Consider the following 17,437-nt stretch of genomic DNA (forward strand, 5'->3'; position numbering starts at 1 on the left):
CATAGTAAAGTGACGTTCGCTTCTAATTTTTTTTTATTTCGAAAAAGCTTGAAAACCGTAAGAAGGAAAAATCGGCCCACTCTGAGAGTCCAAGCTTAAAAGTTTTTATATTTGACGCAGGATTTTTCAGAATATTTTCAAATTTTCAAATTTGGTCGGTCGATAAAATCGTTTCCAAAAATTGTAGAAAATTCAAGTTGAGTCGAGAAGAAAAAAAAAAAAAACAGATTACCTTTCAAAGGGAGAACAATCATAGAAAAAATCGCGCGCCAAATCTGAGAGGTCAAGGGTTAAAACCCAGGTCGAATCGGTGTGGAATGCCTCATATATATACATGTGTAGTATATATTTATGTATGTATAATGTACATCTAACTAAATTCTGTTTTTTTCTTCGTCTTCTTTGTCTTCTTCTTCTTCTTCTTCATCGTCGTCGTCGTCGTCTTCTCGACGGTATAACAGACAGGGGGCTCCTCGTCGGAATTGGGTTTGAGGATTAAAGCGCGCCGATGAGTGAAGAGTGGAGAAGTTGCGGGAATGAAGGAAGAGTAGAGGATTACCCAGGGCGGCTCCCTCGCGCTCGGCCGCAGCTTAATTTGGCTGCATTTTAATCGGATGCGTCATGAATATTCGTCAGGAAATAGATTTTCACACCTTCCCATCCGCCCGACTCCTTTACACATACACATCACAACGCGCATACACACCGTAGCATCGCCAGGCCGAATGCAACCGGCAATCTTCTAGAATCTGGAATCTAGATTTATACCACCGTGATATATATATATATATATATCTATCTCTCTCCCACCCTCTCTCACTCTTTCAAATACACAGGCTGTTAAATTAATCCCTGATTCGACCGCGACCCCACGGGGTCGATGCTCCATCCGGCCAATGCAGGGTAAAAGTTTTTTTTTTTTTTTTTTCTGTTCCAATGCGCGAGAACACAACGAGTTGTGAATTGGCTTCAAGTCGAATACGAACAAGATCCTAAAATTCATGAAACTGCAATATTGTTTTGTTGTCTTTTTTTTTTTTTTTTTTTGAGAAGTTTTGAATCACGCTCAACGCCGAAGGTGCTAAAGTCCTCAATTACAATCGAAGGTAGATAATTGTTGAACTAATTATACTTTGGCTATAGTCTCGAAACGTCGTCTTCGCAGAGTATTATTAATTCCTTTATATAACGTGTAAGAGAATTCAGGGGTTGCTATGGTAGCAGCAACGGAAGAAAGAGCCCGAAACTCGGTATAAAATTTTCATCAAAATGCTCTGAGAATGATCCGCAGAAATATTCCGTCAATTCCCTGAGAAAATTCTTCGAAGTTAATTAAAGTGTTTTGAAAACCCTGTGTAATTCACGTAGAAATATCCCTATATGAATTTTCGCTACTCGGACGACGCTGGAATGAATTTCCAATGAAAATGATACTTGGAACAATTCACGCGAAATCGTAATCATTTCATACAAATTTTCTACGATATTATGTGAATTTTTTTTATTTCTTTCACACTCTTTTATTCTATTTGTTTATTTATTTTTCGAAGAGAAAGAAAAAAACAGCGGGTAATAACTCGTCTAATTTCAGTACCGCAGGGTGTCGTTATAACTTCATTAGGTATGGATAAGTATCGAATTTCTTATACGACAGAAAGTGAGAAACTTTGGAAAAAAATTTAAACGCCAGTCAACGCAGCTACGAACCGACCGGATCGCGGATCGATCGATCATCCGATCGCAATATCGGTCATCAGCGCGTTGTCGTCTTAGCGCCGGAGCGAAGCTGATTATCCGTTATCGATTTCAGACCCGATACTCTTTGCGTGGATGGAGTATACATGTATATACCAGGAAATCATTTGATTTCAGGAAACTCAATTATCGCAAAATTTCCGTCTTCTATACCATGGCACAGCCTATAAGCCTCCTACTGCTGCTGCTGCAGTGCTGATGCTGATGCAGCTTTCTCTCTCTCTCTCTCTCTCTCTCTCTGGCCTCTGCTGCTGCAATTGCAACCCCTTTATGAGCTTACATAGCAATCAATTTCACGTCCAATAACAAATCCTCCCTTCTGACTACTCGAGAATATTATATATCTATATATATATATGATAGTCCACATAAAGATCTTGATTAAATAAAAATATCTTTCAGAATTTTCCAAATAGTAATATATGAATATCGTTCTGGTTTTTTTGTTTTCCATCTTTTCTGTACATTCTGCTGTTCATTTTTATTATGATTTTTATCCTGACCATTTTGAATTGATGTTGGATAAAAATGGCGTGTGAAAAAAAAATTTCTAGGACGAAGGTATAACGTTTTCAACTGCAATATAAGCGCGACTTTTATTATCCCTGACCCATTGACGTATATCGTTATACTTTTACCAATTATGATGATAAGAAGGGTCTTTATATACGAAAGAATTAGATGTAGAGAGCTGCTCGGAAAACGTCGGATTACGTCAATAACCTGCGATACATATACGCGTTATATTATACATGGAGAAGGTGGATATGTGTCGAGATATCGGAGAAAAAGTTACTTCTGTCTGGATCAAAGCGAAAAGAGGGTATTTTCATCCCTCTTGCAATACTTTCCTCCGTCATTTTCCTCCGTCTATACATGGTATATGTATATGTAATTTCAGGATGGATCGACGAGTCTAAGCAAAGGAAATGGTACTTTCTTTTTGGAAAAACGGCAATATACCGAGATAGCAGAGTATTTCAATCGTTATTTCAGGCACTCCATACATGATACAGAATTTCATGAGAAAAAAAAAAACGTTTGCGACGAAGTTCAGGAATTGACTATTTACTCCGACTGACTTTTTATCATGGGTTGAAAATTTTTATACTGAATTCGTTTGTCTGACTTTCACACCTTTGATAAAAATGACGACAAAATTGTGAGAGAAAAAAAAAAAAGATTTCGAAAGTTGTCGGCTCTTCGAATGGCGATATTTTTTTTTTTTTTTTTTTTTTAACCGACTGAATTATAAACTGCAAATGCATAATTTCGCGTTTGATGAACCTCCTTCAACAATGGTGCGAATTTTCAGAGAAAATTGATCGTCCACCTGCAGTTGCCGCAATGCCTATAAATATACTATATTCAACACCCCATCACGGTGTACTTCACCCTCCGATGATCCCCGGGAACAACTCTTGCGGTCGAACAAACAATAATTTCCCGTGGGTGTAAACCCGCGGAATGCTGCACCGTCCAGAATGAGTCCAGAGTAACGCGGGTAGGTACAGGAATTCGAAGAGCCAAGAGCCAAGAGCCAATCGGTTTTGAGGCCATCGGGTCCACCAGCGCAATCCTCGTTTTATTGGGAAAACGTTACAGAGCTATGTTCGATGTCTATATCTGTGTACAGAAACGTGTTATGCCGAGGATTGTCCTGACGTAGTTTTGAATTGTGCTCGTTGAATTTTGTATTTCGCTCCACCGTTGCAGGATACAGTATACGATGCTCCGCATTGCAGTAATTCCGCAGGAGATGAAATATACCCTGATTTGACATTCTCTTGGTTCTATCATTTCAGATCACCTGGATCGACGGACTTGGCAATGTTCTTCGCAACGGGATCAAGACTCATACCGAAAAATTTGAAGGAGGACCTCTCGTCACTGTAAGATCGGTGCTCACTGTCATGCCGAGGAAGGAACACGACAACACCACATTTACTTGTCAAAGTCATAACGCCGCTGAGCGAACTCCTCAAAACGTGAAACTGCGCGTTGAGGTCAGTAAGATTCATTGGGTTAATTAGTTTAGAAAAAGAAGAAGCGCGCGATTATAAGTTGCAAAACTATTATTCAGGGTAAAAATCTGGAAAATCAAACTTTGGAGATTTTCATTCGTCTGGACTTTAAAAAGTACCACGACAAACGAGTTATAGTTACAGGAATGAATTTTCCGTACAGTCTGAAACTGGTTAATTCTTAAACATGATTATCTTGGTTGTGGAATCAATTTTACACAGGATGTTTCCGAGTAAACGTCGCAGTCTGTTGGGTTGCCTACCACCGAGGGGAACAAATATCGGTAAAACAGACCTACCTAGTTATCGGTACCTAGCGCTTTAAAAGTCCTTACAAATGAGCTGGGACTGCACTTGTCGTCAAGTTGTGTAGATTTGGCCAAGTAGTTGTTTCGTCGTTTGCAACCTACTCTGAAGAATTCTGTAATCGCGTTCCGGAGTCACGTTAAAGTGATTATATGGCTTGACATGACTGAAGTGATTATGACCCGGTAGGTCTGTTTTACCGATTTTTTTTACCGATTCGCCTCAATGGTAGGCAACCCAACATACTGTGGCGCTTACTCGGAAATACTCTGTACATGTTTACTCTAAACAGTAGTGGTACGCAGGTGAAATTAGACAAATTTCATAGTTAGAAACAAAGATACACCCTTTGAAGCGAGTTTCACGACGTATCTTGAATGAGAGGATTCGGAATATTCGGAGTAACGGAAGTTTGCCAAATTCAAATCGAACGGGATAATAAAGGAATGAATTCATTAGGGTAAAATTAGATGCCCGCGATTAACCTTGGGGCAAAATTGATAGAGAGAAGGAAATGATTCTGTGTAAAGGTGGAGAAGATATCAATAGAGAAATTAACCAGCCGTTGGTTGTTCAGTCTACCATGGAATAAATTTTACTGAATTTCAGGTACGGTACGCCCCAAAAGTTTCGCTCAGAATCCGATCAGGATTATCGAAGAACGGTAGAATAGTCGAAGGCGCTGAGCTGAGATTCAAATGTCGAGCAGAGGCGAATCCTTCAGACATGGAATACAGGTAAGCAGTCGTACCAACCCCCCTTCTAACAATTTTTCCACTGAACCAATCGTACCGTATCGAGTATTTATCGGGACGTGTGTTATAACGCGGCACGTGTATTTACCTACAGACTGGTTTGAATTTACGATTTACTTTGATTCGCGAAATATAACCGACGACGTCTCGGCGAAATTGGAACTCCGCTCGGATGCGGAGCGATACATACAGAGGACAACATCAAACACCTTAACTTCTTCCATCAGGAATCAATATCATCATCGAGGGTTGCAAATTCAATCTTTCCTCTCTCTCTCTTTCTCTCTCTCTCCCTCTACGCGCCCCAACCCCAAGAAATCCAACCCCTAGCGCTCTTTCCTCTCTTCTTCTTTCCTGCTTTCCTTCCTTCCTTCCTTCCTTCCTTCCTTTCTTCCTTGCTTGCTAGCTTTAAATAACGAACGTCGTTCTCGTCTCGACGACGATTATTTATTTTCAGGTGGTACATAAACGAGAGAAAGGTGATCGGCGATTATACGACAGAGATGATTATACACAACGTTACGAGGCACGATCACGACGCTATCGTTAAATGCGAGGTCCACAACGACGTCGGGAAAAGCGAAGAAACCGAGACACTCGACATCACTTGTAAGTAAAATATACACTGTATTGTCGGTAGAGGCGATATCTGCATTGCCTGCAATCACGGTTATCACAGTGCAGAGATTGTTGTGATTTTACATAGGGAAGAAAGAATCGTTGAAAAGACTGCTGTAGCATTTGTGAGTCAGGACACAAAGAACGTATTTTTTATGTAACAATATATATCGTTAATTTATTACAGTCTTATACTGTCTATGTTACCACAGTTGTAGCAACACATCGTAAAATTTTTACAGTCATTAATTACGATTAATTAGGTATGTGAATTTTTGTTTTCTCTCGGTGGGTAAAAAAATTTGCAGTTCTTCCATCAACTGTTTTTTTCAATTTATGGAAAAGTTTGGGAATTTAGTTTTTGAGATTTTTCTCAAATTTTCCAATCAACTCTTTGGAAACTTTGGAAAGTTTATCAGATATTTATATCTTTTAACAGAAAACTCATAGCTAAATGTACTTTAGACATTTTTAGAGAAATTGTAACTTACCTTGAAAACAATCAAGTTGTCTACAAGGATTTTCAATTTTGCCGAGAAATTCAAATCCTTATATTCGTTGAATATTATCACAGCACATTATGGTTTTGTAATTTTATGGTTCTGTTGAATAACTTTGAAGTGTAATAAAATTCACGACATTTCCGAATTTTTAAGAAATCTTTTGAAAAATAATTTAGAATTCTACTAATTTGTGCGATCCTACTCAGAGATTAGGCAGTAAGAAATCATTCGATCATCTCAATTTGACATGATTAGCAAATATGTACAAAAACTTCTGATATAGTAAAAGAAACCAAGAGAAATTTCTAAATAACTAGCAAATAACTTAGTCAATACTAGGAATAAAAAAAATATAACTTGTAAACAAATGTATTGCACTATTAAAATAACTATTTATAAGTTTTCGATCGCTTCTAAAATTTGATCCTATTTCATGTAGAATTAGAATAAAACCGTAAATCGTCCTTTATCGCTGAAAATTTTTTATAGCTAGTTACAGCAAGTAAAAAAAATTTGTTCCAAAACATTTGAGATAATGTTTTAAAAAATACATTTCTTCAATCCCAACAATATATCTGAAGAACTTATAATGTATATTATAATATCATTCTTGTTAAAAACAAACATGGTAAAATTTTAACAAACATAGTGCGAATGCAAAGCCTCTAAAAGTCTCTACAACAACATGTATTAATTCGAGTATTTAACTAGTTTCCTTTACTATACGTCTATTCAGTGTCTACCTTTTTCACTGCAGATGTTTTTCACGAAATGGTCTGAAGGAATAGCGCTGTCAAGCTGTTTCGAAGAAGGAAAAAACGAGGTTCAACTCTGCGATAAATTTTTCATATCGAATTTTGTTTTTTGCACAGATGGGCCACAATTTCGGCACCCTCCCCAATCGGTAGAGACTCACTATGATGCTACTGAAATCCTGCAATGTGACGTTGACGGTAATCCAACGCCAGAAGTTCTCTGGATTCACGAAGAAACCGATCGAATCGTAGCGAGCAGTCCTAACATCAGCGTTCATGTTAACCCAGAATCTGCTGGACGATATTACTGCAAAGCGCATGTTTCTGGATTCCCAGAACTTACTGGCTATGCAAATATCTACATCAAAGCTGCACCTAGCATCGTTTCTCAACGCACTCAATACGTTCCAGACGAAGGAGTCGTCAAGGTAAAAACTAAAAACAACTGCAGGCATAGAAATTTTATCTTTTCATATGAGATACGCTACTTTCCCGATGAGTCAGGGATCTTGGCCATTGAAATCAGACTTACGTTCAACTCAATATTCTATGATAACTGGCAGTGCGTCATTTTTCCGACATACTTAATTTTTATCTGGAATTGAAGAAAAATATTCTCATCCCGCAGGTTGAATGCACAGCTATTTCCGTACCAAAGGCAGATACGGTGACGTGGAGCTTCGGAGGTAGAGAATTGAATTTCACATCGAACAGCACGCCCTATCTTGTCCAGGAAGAATTCACGCCTGAAGGAATAGTCAGCACCATAACACTTCTGGATCCAGTATCGACTTACTTTGGAGACTACAATTGTACGGTGACAAACAGTTACGGAACTGACTCTGTGATTATCAAGCTCACCACTCATGGTAAGTAATAAAAACTCTGTTCTCTTATTTATACCTGGCCTCGTTACATGATAAGAGCAAATACTGCCTAAAAAAGAACCAGAAAACGTACTCGAACAGCTTCGACTGTATCAGAAGACTTTGTTGTAATCTTTGTACCCTGCTTTGAGATTGTCAAAATGTCTCCCAAACCTGATCACGCCCAATAAGTAAAAACTAAGTAAAGATTTGGAATTTTTCTTACGGACTTGACGCATAATTGTGTTCCTTCAATGCAACGTACTTTTCGTCTTTTTCCTCAGAGAGTTCCAACGTCATATGTAACTAAATTTTATTACCCTTGTAGCGCTGATTCCAGTCGATTGGCAGCTGATTCTTATCGTCGGAGGATTAGTCGTATGTGTGATCCTCGTTGGGATAATCGTAGCTCTAATCCTGCACTGTCGAGATCGTATCAAACAGCCTAGGCCACGTACTGTACAAGCTCAAGACAACGATCTTCGTGAGTAAAACATTGCAATTATCAATTCTTTGAAAATTCTTTTTTCTCCATTGTCGATTATCATCGGAGTATCGATGATAATATCCTGAAAAACGATTAACTCTTCTAAATGTGCAACAATTTTTACCTTTAAATTTCGAGGTCTGCATTCATAATCTCTTCTTCGTATGAATTTTCCAATGCATTTTACAGAAGAGACAGATTCGAACAACGAGCGATATCGCGAAAGCGATCGTAGCAGCAATCTTTCCGACGTCAAAGCGGATATTAGAGCTGGATCAAGTGTAAGCAATGCAGAAAGCGTCACTGCCCTGGATAGCGAAGGGGAAGGAAGCACCAGAGGCGTCAACGCGCTGGCATTAGCAGGTCCGGTTCCTAATCCGCTCGGATTCAGATACAGCGCCGATTACACAGAGCCATCATTTCCACCAAAGAACAATGTAAGAAGATTTTTTCAAAAATCAAACATGATCGATGTTCAGATCTTGCAGAAAATAGCTGCGCTCTTACTTATGTAAATTGAATCTTGGATAAAATTAACATTTAAACGATACAGGATGGAAGCAACAACAACGGTTACGTGCCATACGTCGACTACGCTCGTGACTACACGCCGCCAGTTGCCCAAGGAATGGGAGCATCCAGAGAATCCCTGAGCAGGATACCCTCGGGAGGTATTCTCGGTTCTAAAAAAATTGGTCTCAGTTCGGCGAACCTTGGTAACAACACGCAACAGGTCAATTCTGTTATAGATCCAAGGTTTTCAGCCACTTATGGAAACCCTTACTTGAGGTGAGTGATCAATTATATATCGGACAAACGTATACTGTAAAGATTACCACGCAGATAAAGGAAATGATTCGCTGGTGCAACAAGTTTTAATGTCAATACGGAGATAGCAAGAGAAAAATATATTGCAAAAGCTAGAATCTTTCAAGTTTAACTAACGACCTTGCTAAATTGGGAAGCCCATTTGACTACACTTGTAAAAAGTTTGCTACTGCAGTGAAAATTCTTAGTACAATAGCTAAAATACTTTATGCCTTTATTTTAAGGAGATTTATAAGGGTGGATGGTTGAAAAAGTGGGAGAATTTTGCAAGCTTATATCTCATTAACCAATTATTCTGTTTGATTGGATTTTTTTTATTCAAAAGTATGTAGATAGAGCTTCATTCGTGCAATTTTTCAATAGAGTCATTCAATACGAAGTATTTCAAGTAAATCGGTTCAGCCTTTTTTGTGATATTGTAGAAACCGCATAACGTGTCACCGAGTCAAATGGTTGACGTTAATATCAATAACACTGCTTCCTATCCACTAACTCTAGTATAAACAAAACAACTGTAAATAAATATTGATATACATAATTTTGCATAAAACAAAACCCAATCAATTTGAAATAATAGGTCGTTGAGACATATATTCCCAAAATGGAGCCCATTTTTGAACCATACTCATATTTACTTATTCAATACTAAAATTTGCTGGTCCAGCGAGAAAATGCACCAATAATTATCTTTGACGAATATACTAATCAAAACTTTTGCTCGATTAGAATGTCAGCGGCAGAGCAACTCAGGCACGCACCTCACACGGCGATACCTGGTGTAACTCCAGCCCCTCCGCCATATACTCAGGCGATGCGAATGAGTAATATGAACGCGTTGAACGGGGCAGGTCCGCAGGTAAATATCATCATCAATTACAGTAGCCTGCTATGTAAAAGTACATCGATAGACGTGATAATGGAGACTTGCCGTACCCAACAATGTGAACTGAAATGAATGCATATTGTGCGATTTTTCACAGGCTCCATTATCTGCCCATTACATAACGGGGGGGCCGAACGGAGGCGTTGCAACGGTGAAGCGTACATCAGCAGTTGGAAGTCTGGCGACGCATGTATGAGATTGGAATTCTACAGCTGGAATAGTCCCTGCTAAATATTAGAGGATTCGGGTTTCAAGTGCGCGTCAAGAGTATCGTCGAAACGATTCGTCGCCCTGTTGACCTTTAAAAAAAAAGGACACACTTGATGATACGACGATTTTCCGACGATGATATGACCGAGATTGTCTGCCCAGATCGCAAAATCTCTACAGTCTGAAACTGCTTTCAAAAGATCTCATGGCGAGGATCGATATTGAGATTCCACGAATATTGAAAGTTGGACACGCAAAGGCTATTGTAAGGAGTGATAAAAATGTATTAGAAGAGGTAGGAGATATTTAAATAGGTATATGATCGGTAAAAACATGATGAGAGAAAGAAGATGTAATGTGAAAAAGATTTCTAATATAATATTTCGTTTCAAGCGATGCCTTAGATCGTTATAAAAATAAAAAAATTTAAAAGGAATCGTATTTCATCTTAAGACGCTCGATCTAACCTGTGATAAAGGCAATATAAATAGTTGTAAAGAGAAGCCTAGTGTTTCGGATTTTGAAAATGATGAGCAAAATATAAAGAGAGAGAGGAGAAAGTTAGAGAAAAAAAAAAGAAATCTCGAAAAACAATATGACCGCTATCGCGCGTGAAATTAAAAAAAAAAATAAATAAATAAATAAATAAAACAGTGACGATCTGAAAACGAGCATGAATGTAAAAAAGATGATAATTGCCACTGAAATTCATGTATCGATAACAACGTCAGCGTACATTATATATTATAAAAAAAAAAAAAAAAAATAACGAAAATGTTATAAGCAAGTCAACTTGTATACAACTGTAAGAAAGGGATCTGGGTTTTCTCTCGATTACTTGTATAAAATGATTATCTAATCGTTATTATTATTTTTGTTTTTAATTGTCAATCATTTTTCTACCTACTCAGTAGATGTAAGTAGTAAGAATTGTCAGCTAAGCAACTTGAAAAACTAACGTCAAAACGGACAAAACTTATCGTGTTTGTAAAAAGTAATCTTTTTAAAAGTTCCCAAATATGTGAAAAAAGAAAAAGTATTCTTTAGGTGTAGTCGATGATGATAATAATAATAATAATCATAATCGTCATACGCGAGCCTTCTTAGCCTTACGTTCTGTTGCATAGATTTAAATTGACATGTTTATCATTGTTATTTGGACAACTTTCAAAATTTTATTCCTTAGAGATAAATGAATTGTAAGATTCGGTAATTTTCACAATCTTTGGCTTTTGATATTGTTCAAAATACGTCTACGTTATTAATTAATTAACGTGAAGTAAATAAAATGAATACATACATATACATATATATATATAGATGTATGTATGTATGTATGTAACAAAATTTAGGAAAAAAAGGATTTAAAAAAAAAACGTACGTAAATTATACCGAAAATGTATTGAAATTAATGCAGTAAGGTTGAAATTTATACCGATGCGTGTGATAATGATGATTATCGTTACAATACGTGTCTCTTCGTAATTAGCAGAAGTAAAAGAACATTTTAAAATATAGTATCAAAAATACACGTTGTATATATAGACGACTTGAGATATTGACAATCTTTTGATTAAAAAAAAAAGAGAGAGAAATGATGAAAAGAAACAGATACCAACTAGATATCGATATTGTAAGCATTTATTTGAGAATTGGATAAAAACTCCGCCGCGCGTCGTTTCAACCATTTTGTTTTTTCTTTTTTTTTTCCTGCAATGGAACAAAAAAATCTCGTACCATAATCAAGCAACGGGCAACACAGACAGTCCCAGAATCACAAATCGAAACTAACGATGAAACATATTTACCGAAAATACGAAACTTAACGAAACAAATTGAGTGATCGCCAGTTCGTTGAATGTATCGAAGAAAAAGGGGAACAAAAAACAGAATGAGTAAAACAGACCAGGATACAAAGTATTTTATTTTTATTTATCTACACGACGAGCTGAGCAAAATCCTCTTTACACTCTTAATAATCATTCTATAAGAATTTTATAAATGTAAAACTGACACTTGTTTTTCTGTGTCGCAATAGTTTCCATTGGCCTGAAATCGTTATACGAATCGGAGAAATGATAAAGCAAGGAATGCTTTTGCATATTATAAAAGAAACCCCAAATGTTAGGCCACGTTATGAATATATATATATATATACATATGTATATGTATGTATATATTATATATAGATAGCTAAATAATTAGATATGTTAATCCACTGTTGTTAATATGAACATATAGAGCCTATAGTTCAATGGCACTAAAGTGAAACAAACAAGAATAGTAATAACAATTTCATTATCGAAAAAAACCAACGTTTCAAGCAAAACGAAAAACGTAAACAATTTACGCAAATAATAACGTATACATGAAAATATACATATACAAACGTATATGTACGTCAATGTATATTGAAAAAAAAAACAAATACTTCATTTTCAAAACGCAACTGAATTTTTTTAATTTAAAAAAAAAAAAATAAAATAAAAAAAAAAACTTTTGTGAAAATATTCTTCGCGGTGCGTTATACGTGCCTCGAATAGATACGTGTATAATATGTGTATATATATATATATATATATATATATACACACACACAATATATATATATATATATATGGGGCGTTCCACGCCAATTCGACCTGGGTTTTACCCTTCACATCTTAGATTTGGCGCGCGATTTTTTTCTATGATTGTTCTCACTTTGAATGGTACTCTGTTTTTTTTAAAAGTTTTTTCTCGACCCGTTTTGAATTTTCTACAATTTTTAGAAACAATTATATCGACCGTCCAAAATTAAAAGTTTGAAAAAATTCTGAAAAATCCTGTGTCAGATAACAAAATTTTCAAGGTTGGACCCGGAGTGGGTCGAATTATTTGAAATTTTTAATTCTGGTCGGTCGGTAAGGTCGTTTCTAAAAAAATCCTTTAAAAATCGCGCACCAAATCTAAAAGGTCAAGGGTAAAACCCAGGTCGAATTGGCGTGGAATGCTCCATATACACTTATATTATATTATCTTTATGATTTCCGTACGTAAGAAGCCGCACCTATACTACACTTGTCCTATTTATACGTTTTTTATAAGTATACTTCACCCTTTCGCTATGTACTTGCCAGTCTGTATAGAGAGACTGACATGGTTTCATACTTTTTCGTAAAAAAAAAGGAAAAAGAAGAGAAAAAAAAAAGAAAAAAAAAAAACGTAAGAAAAATGCATTATTAGGAAAAGAAATAATAAACTGTACAAAGGATACATTATACCTAATACCTGGTGAGGTAAACAATACACGGTATATATTCTCACGTATCTCGTTATAGGTATGAAAAAAAAAAAAAAAAAAACCATATTTAAAATCATCCATAAGATTAATAACTGTACGGATGAAGAGGAGAAAGCTTTGCTAATTAATAACGAAACAGGGTCGCCTATCAATTATTTAAACAGGAATATAACCACGAAGCGGCGTTACGCAAACAGGGCAACCCTTCGTCGTAGCGAGGTAATTCATTAATACGAACGCGTATAATAAAATCTTGTCACACGATGTAAAATTGACGAGAGCGGGGAGGTGGGAAAAAAAAAAAAAAAAGTCGACGAAATTAAAAGAAGATAGATAGATTTAAAAAAAGGGAGAGAAAAGAAGCAAAGGCAAAAAAAAAATAAATAAATAAATAAAACGAGGAAAAGAAAATATCTTTATATTATAACTGAGAACTCTGTAATATAACTTTGTGTAAATAGCTGAAGTTATTGCTCACTGTATCTTGTAAGTTTAATTAGTTTTATATCATTAATACTTATCGACTATATACCATGAGAAGAAAAAAAAAATATATATATGTATATATATATATATATATGACGATTATACGAATCGTACGAATAATTTAAGATATCTACCGGTGTATAATTAAGTCTTTTTTTTTTTTTTTTCTTTCGTTTCATCTCCACATTCACCGATGCAACTTTACGTAATTATTCAATGCATGGCGGTCAAATCCCTAAAGCTCTACCGCCGTTCTTACGTACACAAATCTTTCATACTTACAAGTTTTAATTAACGCAAGAGAAAAGAAAGAAAAAAGGTGAAATTAATTTAATTTAAAAAAAACTTTCGTAATTATTTGTTGATCATTGTTTAGTTTGATTCTTTGTATTCATTCCAAGTAATACCGTCGGGCATAGAAATTAAGTTTGTCGAATCGTCCCTTCGTCAATTTTGCGCACATTTTTTCACAAAGCGTAAAGTAAAAATTTCTGACAAAATCAAAGATTGCTTTTTGCCACTTGACACCGTTGAAAAATGTACATACATTTAGACACTTTGAATTTATTTAGTTTATCTCACTTTTGCCATAATTCCATTATGGATAACAGCTTAACAACAGTATAATTACGTGTTAAACTAATTGCATGGTTTCTAAACACGAGTTACATAAGCCTGTAATGTGTGTGTAAAAGAAAGAACCGAATGATGAAAATTGATCGAAAATTTCAACACCGTTTCGCGCTTCTAATCTAAACACACGATACGAATACATATTTCACTAATTCATCGACAAAATTAAAAACATAAAACCATAAATCTCTGTACATATATACTATATGTGTACATAAACGTTTAAAAACCGATAAAATATAATAATCAATCAAATCCAGATCTTGTATAATAACTTGTATAAATTACGTAAAGAAGGTGAAAACTAGAAAAAAAAAAAAAAAAGCTAACAAAAATTATGCAACATGGAATTTACTCACCATGAATGTATTCAAAGCCTACAAAGATTCGTTACTTGCTTAATTCCTTTTTATGCAACTTTGACTTTTTTTTTTCCTGAATATCAGTCAGTTTATACTCCGAATATAAGAATCGCAACAATCAAAGGGTGGCCCGAAGCAATGGTTTTAATTAGAAAATTTCGTTGCTTAATACTTACAAATATTTAATGTAAAACGTACATATATATACATATATATATGTATATAATTGCTTGGGTCATTCTACGTAAAAACATAAAACGTATTCATTCATTATTTGTCAATTATTATATTTAACGTAAAATAGTAAAGATTCGTAATGATAATAGTGATAAAATCTCGTAATATCCGATTGTCTCTGACAGTTTTTTTTTTTTTTTATTCTTTCTTCCGAACCGATTCGTTTATTCAAACGCGTCGAGTCAAGTTAACATATATCGTAAACATTGTAGTTCCTCAACTAATTCGTCGTAGATATGCTTTTTTTCTTCAACTATCCGAATGTACGTTGGATATAAATATTTTAAAATGTGAATTTAACACATCGGTATACGAGAAGTAATTTTTTCAGTCTTATTAGTAACGCGACGATTGATAGAAATTTAACGAAACAATTCGTTTCACAAATTAGCTTTTCTCTTTATACATTCAACGATTATCAATGAAAATAGTATAATATTCGCGCAACGCTCGTAATTTTCAATACTTTACAGAATTAGGAAAATAACGAATTCGTTCAACCCGACAACCCAACAATAAACGAATTAAAAATTACTAACAATAATCAATCTGTCGCCGAGTGAAAAGTTACTTTACAACACGTTCCGTTCTTTTCATAATACATCAAAATAATCAGTGTGGTCGAAAGGTGGAAAATGCGGGATAGTGTTGAAAAAAAAAAAAAGAAAAAAGAAAAAAAACAAACATTTCAAGCGTACAAAGACTAATCGAAAATACAAAACGTAACCGATATTAGTAAAAGTGATCAAGCCGTGTAAGTTTTTTTTTTTTTTTTTCTAATCGATTAATGAGATCAAACAGATGACGCGATATTAGAAGAGATGAAAAATTATCGTATAATAATTCATTGAATCTCCGTTTTAAATATCGTTACATCAAGTAGGAAAAGTAACGTTTTATAGGAGACAGTGAAACCTTTTGTCTAATAACTGTAACTATATATATATATATCGTAATAATATTGATACTGAATACTCTTTAACGAATTTGACTGAACGATTAGAAAATATAATATATCTGATATTTTTCTCGATGTTGAAACTATTTCTCAGACATATATAATAGACGAATTCTTAAATAAGGATAAGAAGAAAAAAAAAAAAAATAATAACGGAATCTAATTAAAATATAGCGTTACGATATTCCTGAATTATCGTGTATTCACACACACACACACACACACACACACGCGCGCGTAGATACGTTATAGAAATTATCTATAATTAAAAAAATATCTGATCTAAGATCAGATTTCGTTTGTACATGGTAGGAATAACGATGGTAATTAAAGAATGAAAAAAAAAAAAAAAAAAAACGGAGGATATCGAAAAATTATATAGCGCGTTCGAAGGTGTTGAATTTTAGATGGAGAAGAATGACTTTAATGAAATTTGTTTACCTGTGAACATCTTGAGTATACGATTTCAATTCGCTGGGATCGCGACGAGTTCAAAAGTGGAGGGGAAAAAAAAACAACCTTTTTTCTCTTTCCTGAAAAAAAGTTTCAAGGGTCAATTTTTTTTTTTTTTTTTTTTTTTTTGAGAAAAGGAAAATGTGAAACAATCAATTTCTGTTAAACAATCTCGACTAAAGTTAGCAGTGATTGGGGGAAAAAAAAAAAAAAAAAACGATTGATTTTAAAAACACAATTCAATGAGATACATCTACATAAAATATATTTCGCATCCTTTTTCCTGGCATACTCTCTAAGTGTTTGCGATGTGTTAACTAAATGATACAAGTCTCCGTAAGGCTTGCTTGAAAAAAAAAAAAAAAAAAAACAATTGAAACAAAAAATTTGTTACAAAAGGAAGAAGAAAGAAAAAAACAACAAAACAAAAAAAAAAAAAAAAAAAAAAACAATAAAATAAGAGACGAAAAAAAAAGGAAGAAAGAAAGGAACCGACAACTTCGAATACATAAATGTTGATTAGTATTTCAAAATTTTACGACTCACCGTATAATATTGTAAATACACTATCCACGATCTCTCTTCTATTTCATATTGAAAATGAAATCGGCGTATTGTATACGTTGAAAAAATAACGCATTGCCGACAATATTTCATCTGAACTGTTTCATCGATCGGAAAAATTATTTTCAAAATATTAGGCATCGTATTGCTTTCGACAAAAGAAAGAAGAGTGCATAAAAAAAATTTAAAAAAAAAAAAAAAAGACTGTTCGCCATTTTCGTTAGATTACGCTTTAACGATCAATATCTATGTAAACATATAGGGAACGGAGTTTAACGTAAGAGATTTTATAACGAAATAATAACCAGAGATCGGTAGAATCAATTTTTTTTTTTTTTTTTTTTTTTAAGTAAATATTGGATTCAACGACATAACTGGAATGCATGAATTTAGATTTAATTCTAACGATCTTTTGCTACGAGACAATGATAAAAATATCAACTATCGAACGGTACATTTAACGTAGATGAG

At 34.7% G+C, this 17,437-nt stretch overlaps 1 protein-coding gene across 1 annotated transcript in view; it reads left to right on the forward strand.

Annotated features, from left to right (window-relative positions):
- Positions 1–10,783, forward strand: part of LOC124222849 (irregular chiasm C-roughest protein) — an 89,762-nt gene extending 78,979 nt beyond the window's left edge. Inside the window, exons 4-13 of the mRNA XM_046634229.2 lie at positions 3,561–3,761; positions 4,695–4,822; positions 5,298–5,449; positions 6,834–7,144; positions 7,345–7,585; positions 7,911–8,066; positions 8,259–8,506; positions 8,623–8,858; positions 9,624–9,753; positions 9,878–10,783. Of these exons, the coding sequence (XP_046490185.1) occupies positions 3,561–3,761; positions 4,695–4,822; positions 5,298–5,449; positions 6,834–7,144; positions 7,345–7,585; positions 7,911–8,066; positions 8,259–8,506; positions 8,623–8,858; positions 9,624–9,753; positions 9,878–9,976 (1,902 nt within the window). The 3' untranslated portion in view covers positions 9,977–10,783. The remainder of the gene's footprint in view (positions 1–3,560; positions 3,762–4,694; positions 4,823–5,297; positions 5,450–6,833; positions 7,145–7,344; positions 7,586–7,910; positions 8,067–8,258; positions 8,507–8,622; positions 8,859–9,623; positions 9,754–9,877) is intronic.
- Positions 10,784–17,437: the final 6,654 nt, after the last annotated feature.

This window comes from Neodiprion pinetum, chromosome 7, assembly GCF_021155775.2.
Source record: "Neodiprion pinetum isolate iyNeoPine1 chromosome 7, iyNeoPine1.2, whole genome shotgun sequence".
NCBI lineage: Eukaryota > Metazoa > Arthropoda > Insecta > Hymenoptera > Diprionidae > Neodiprion > Neodiprion pinetum.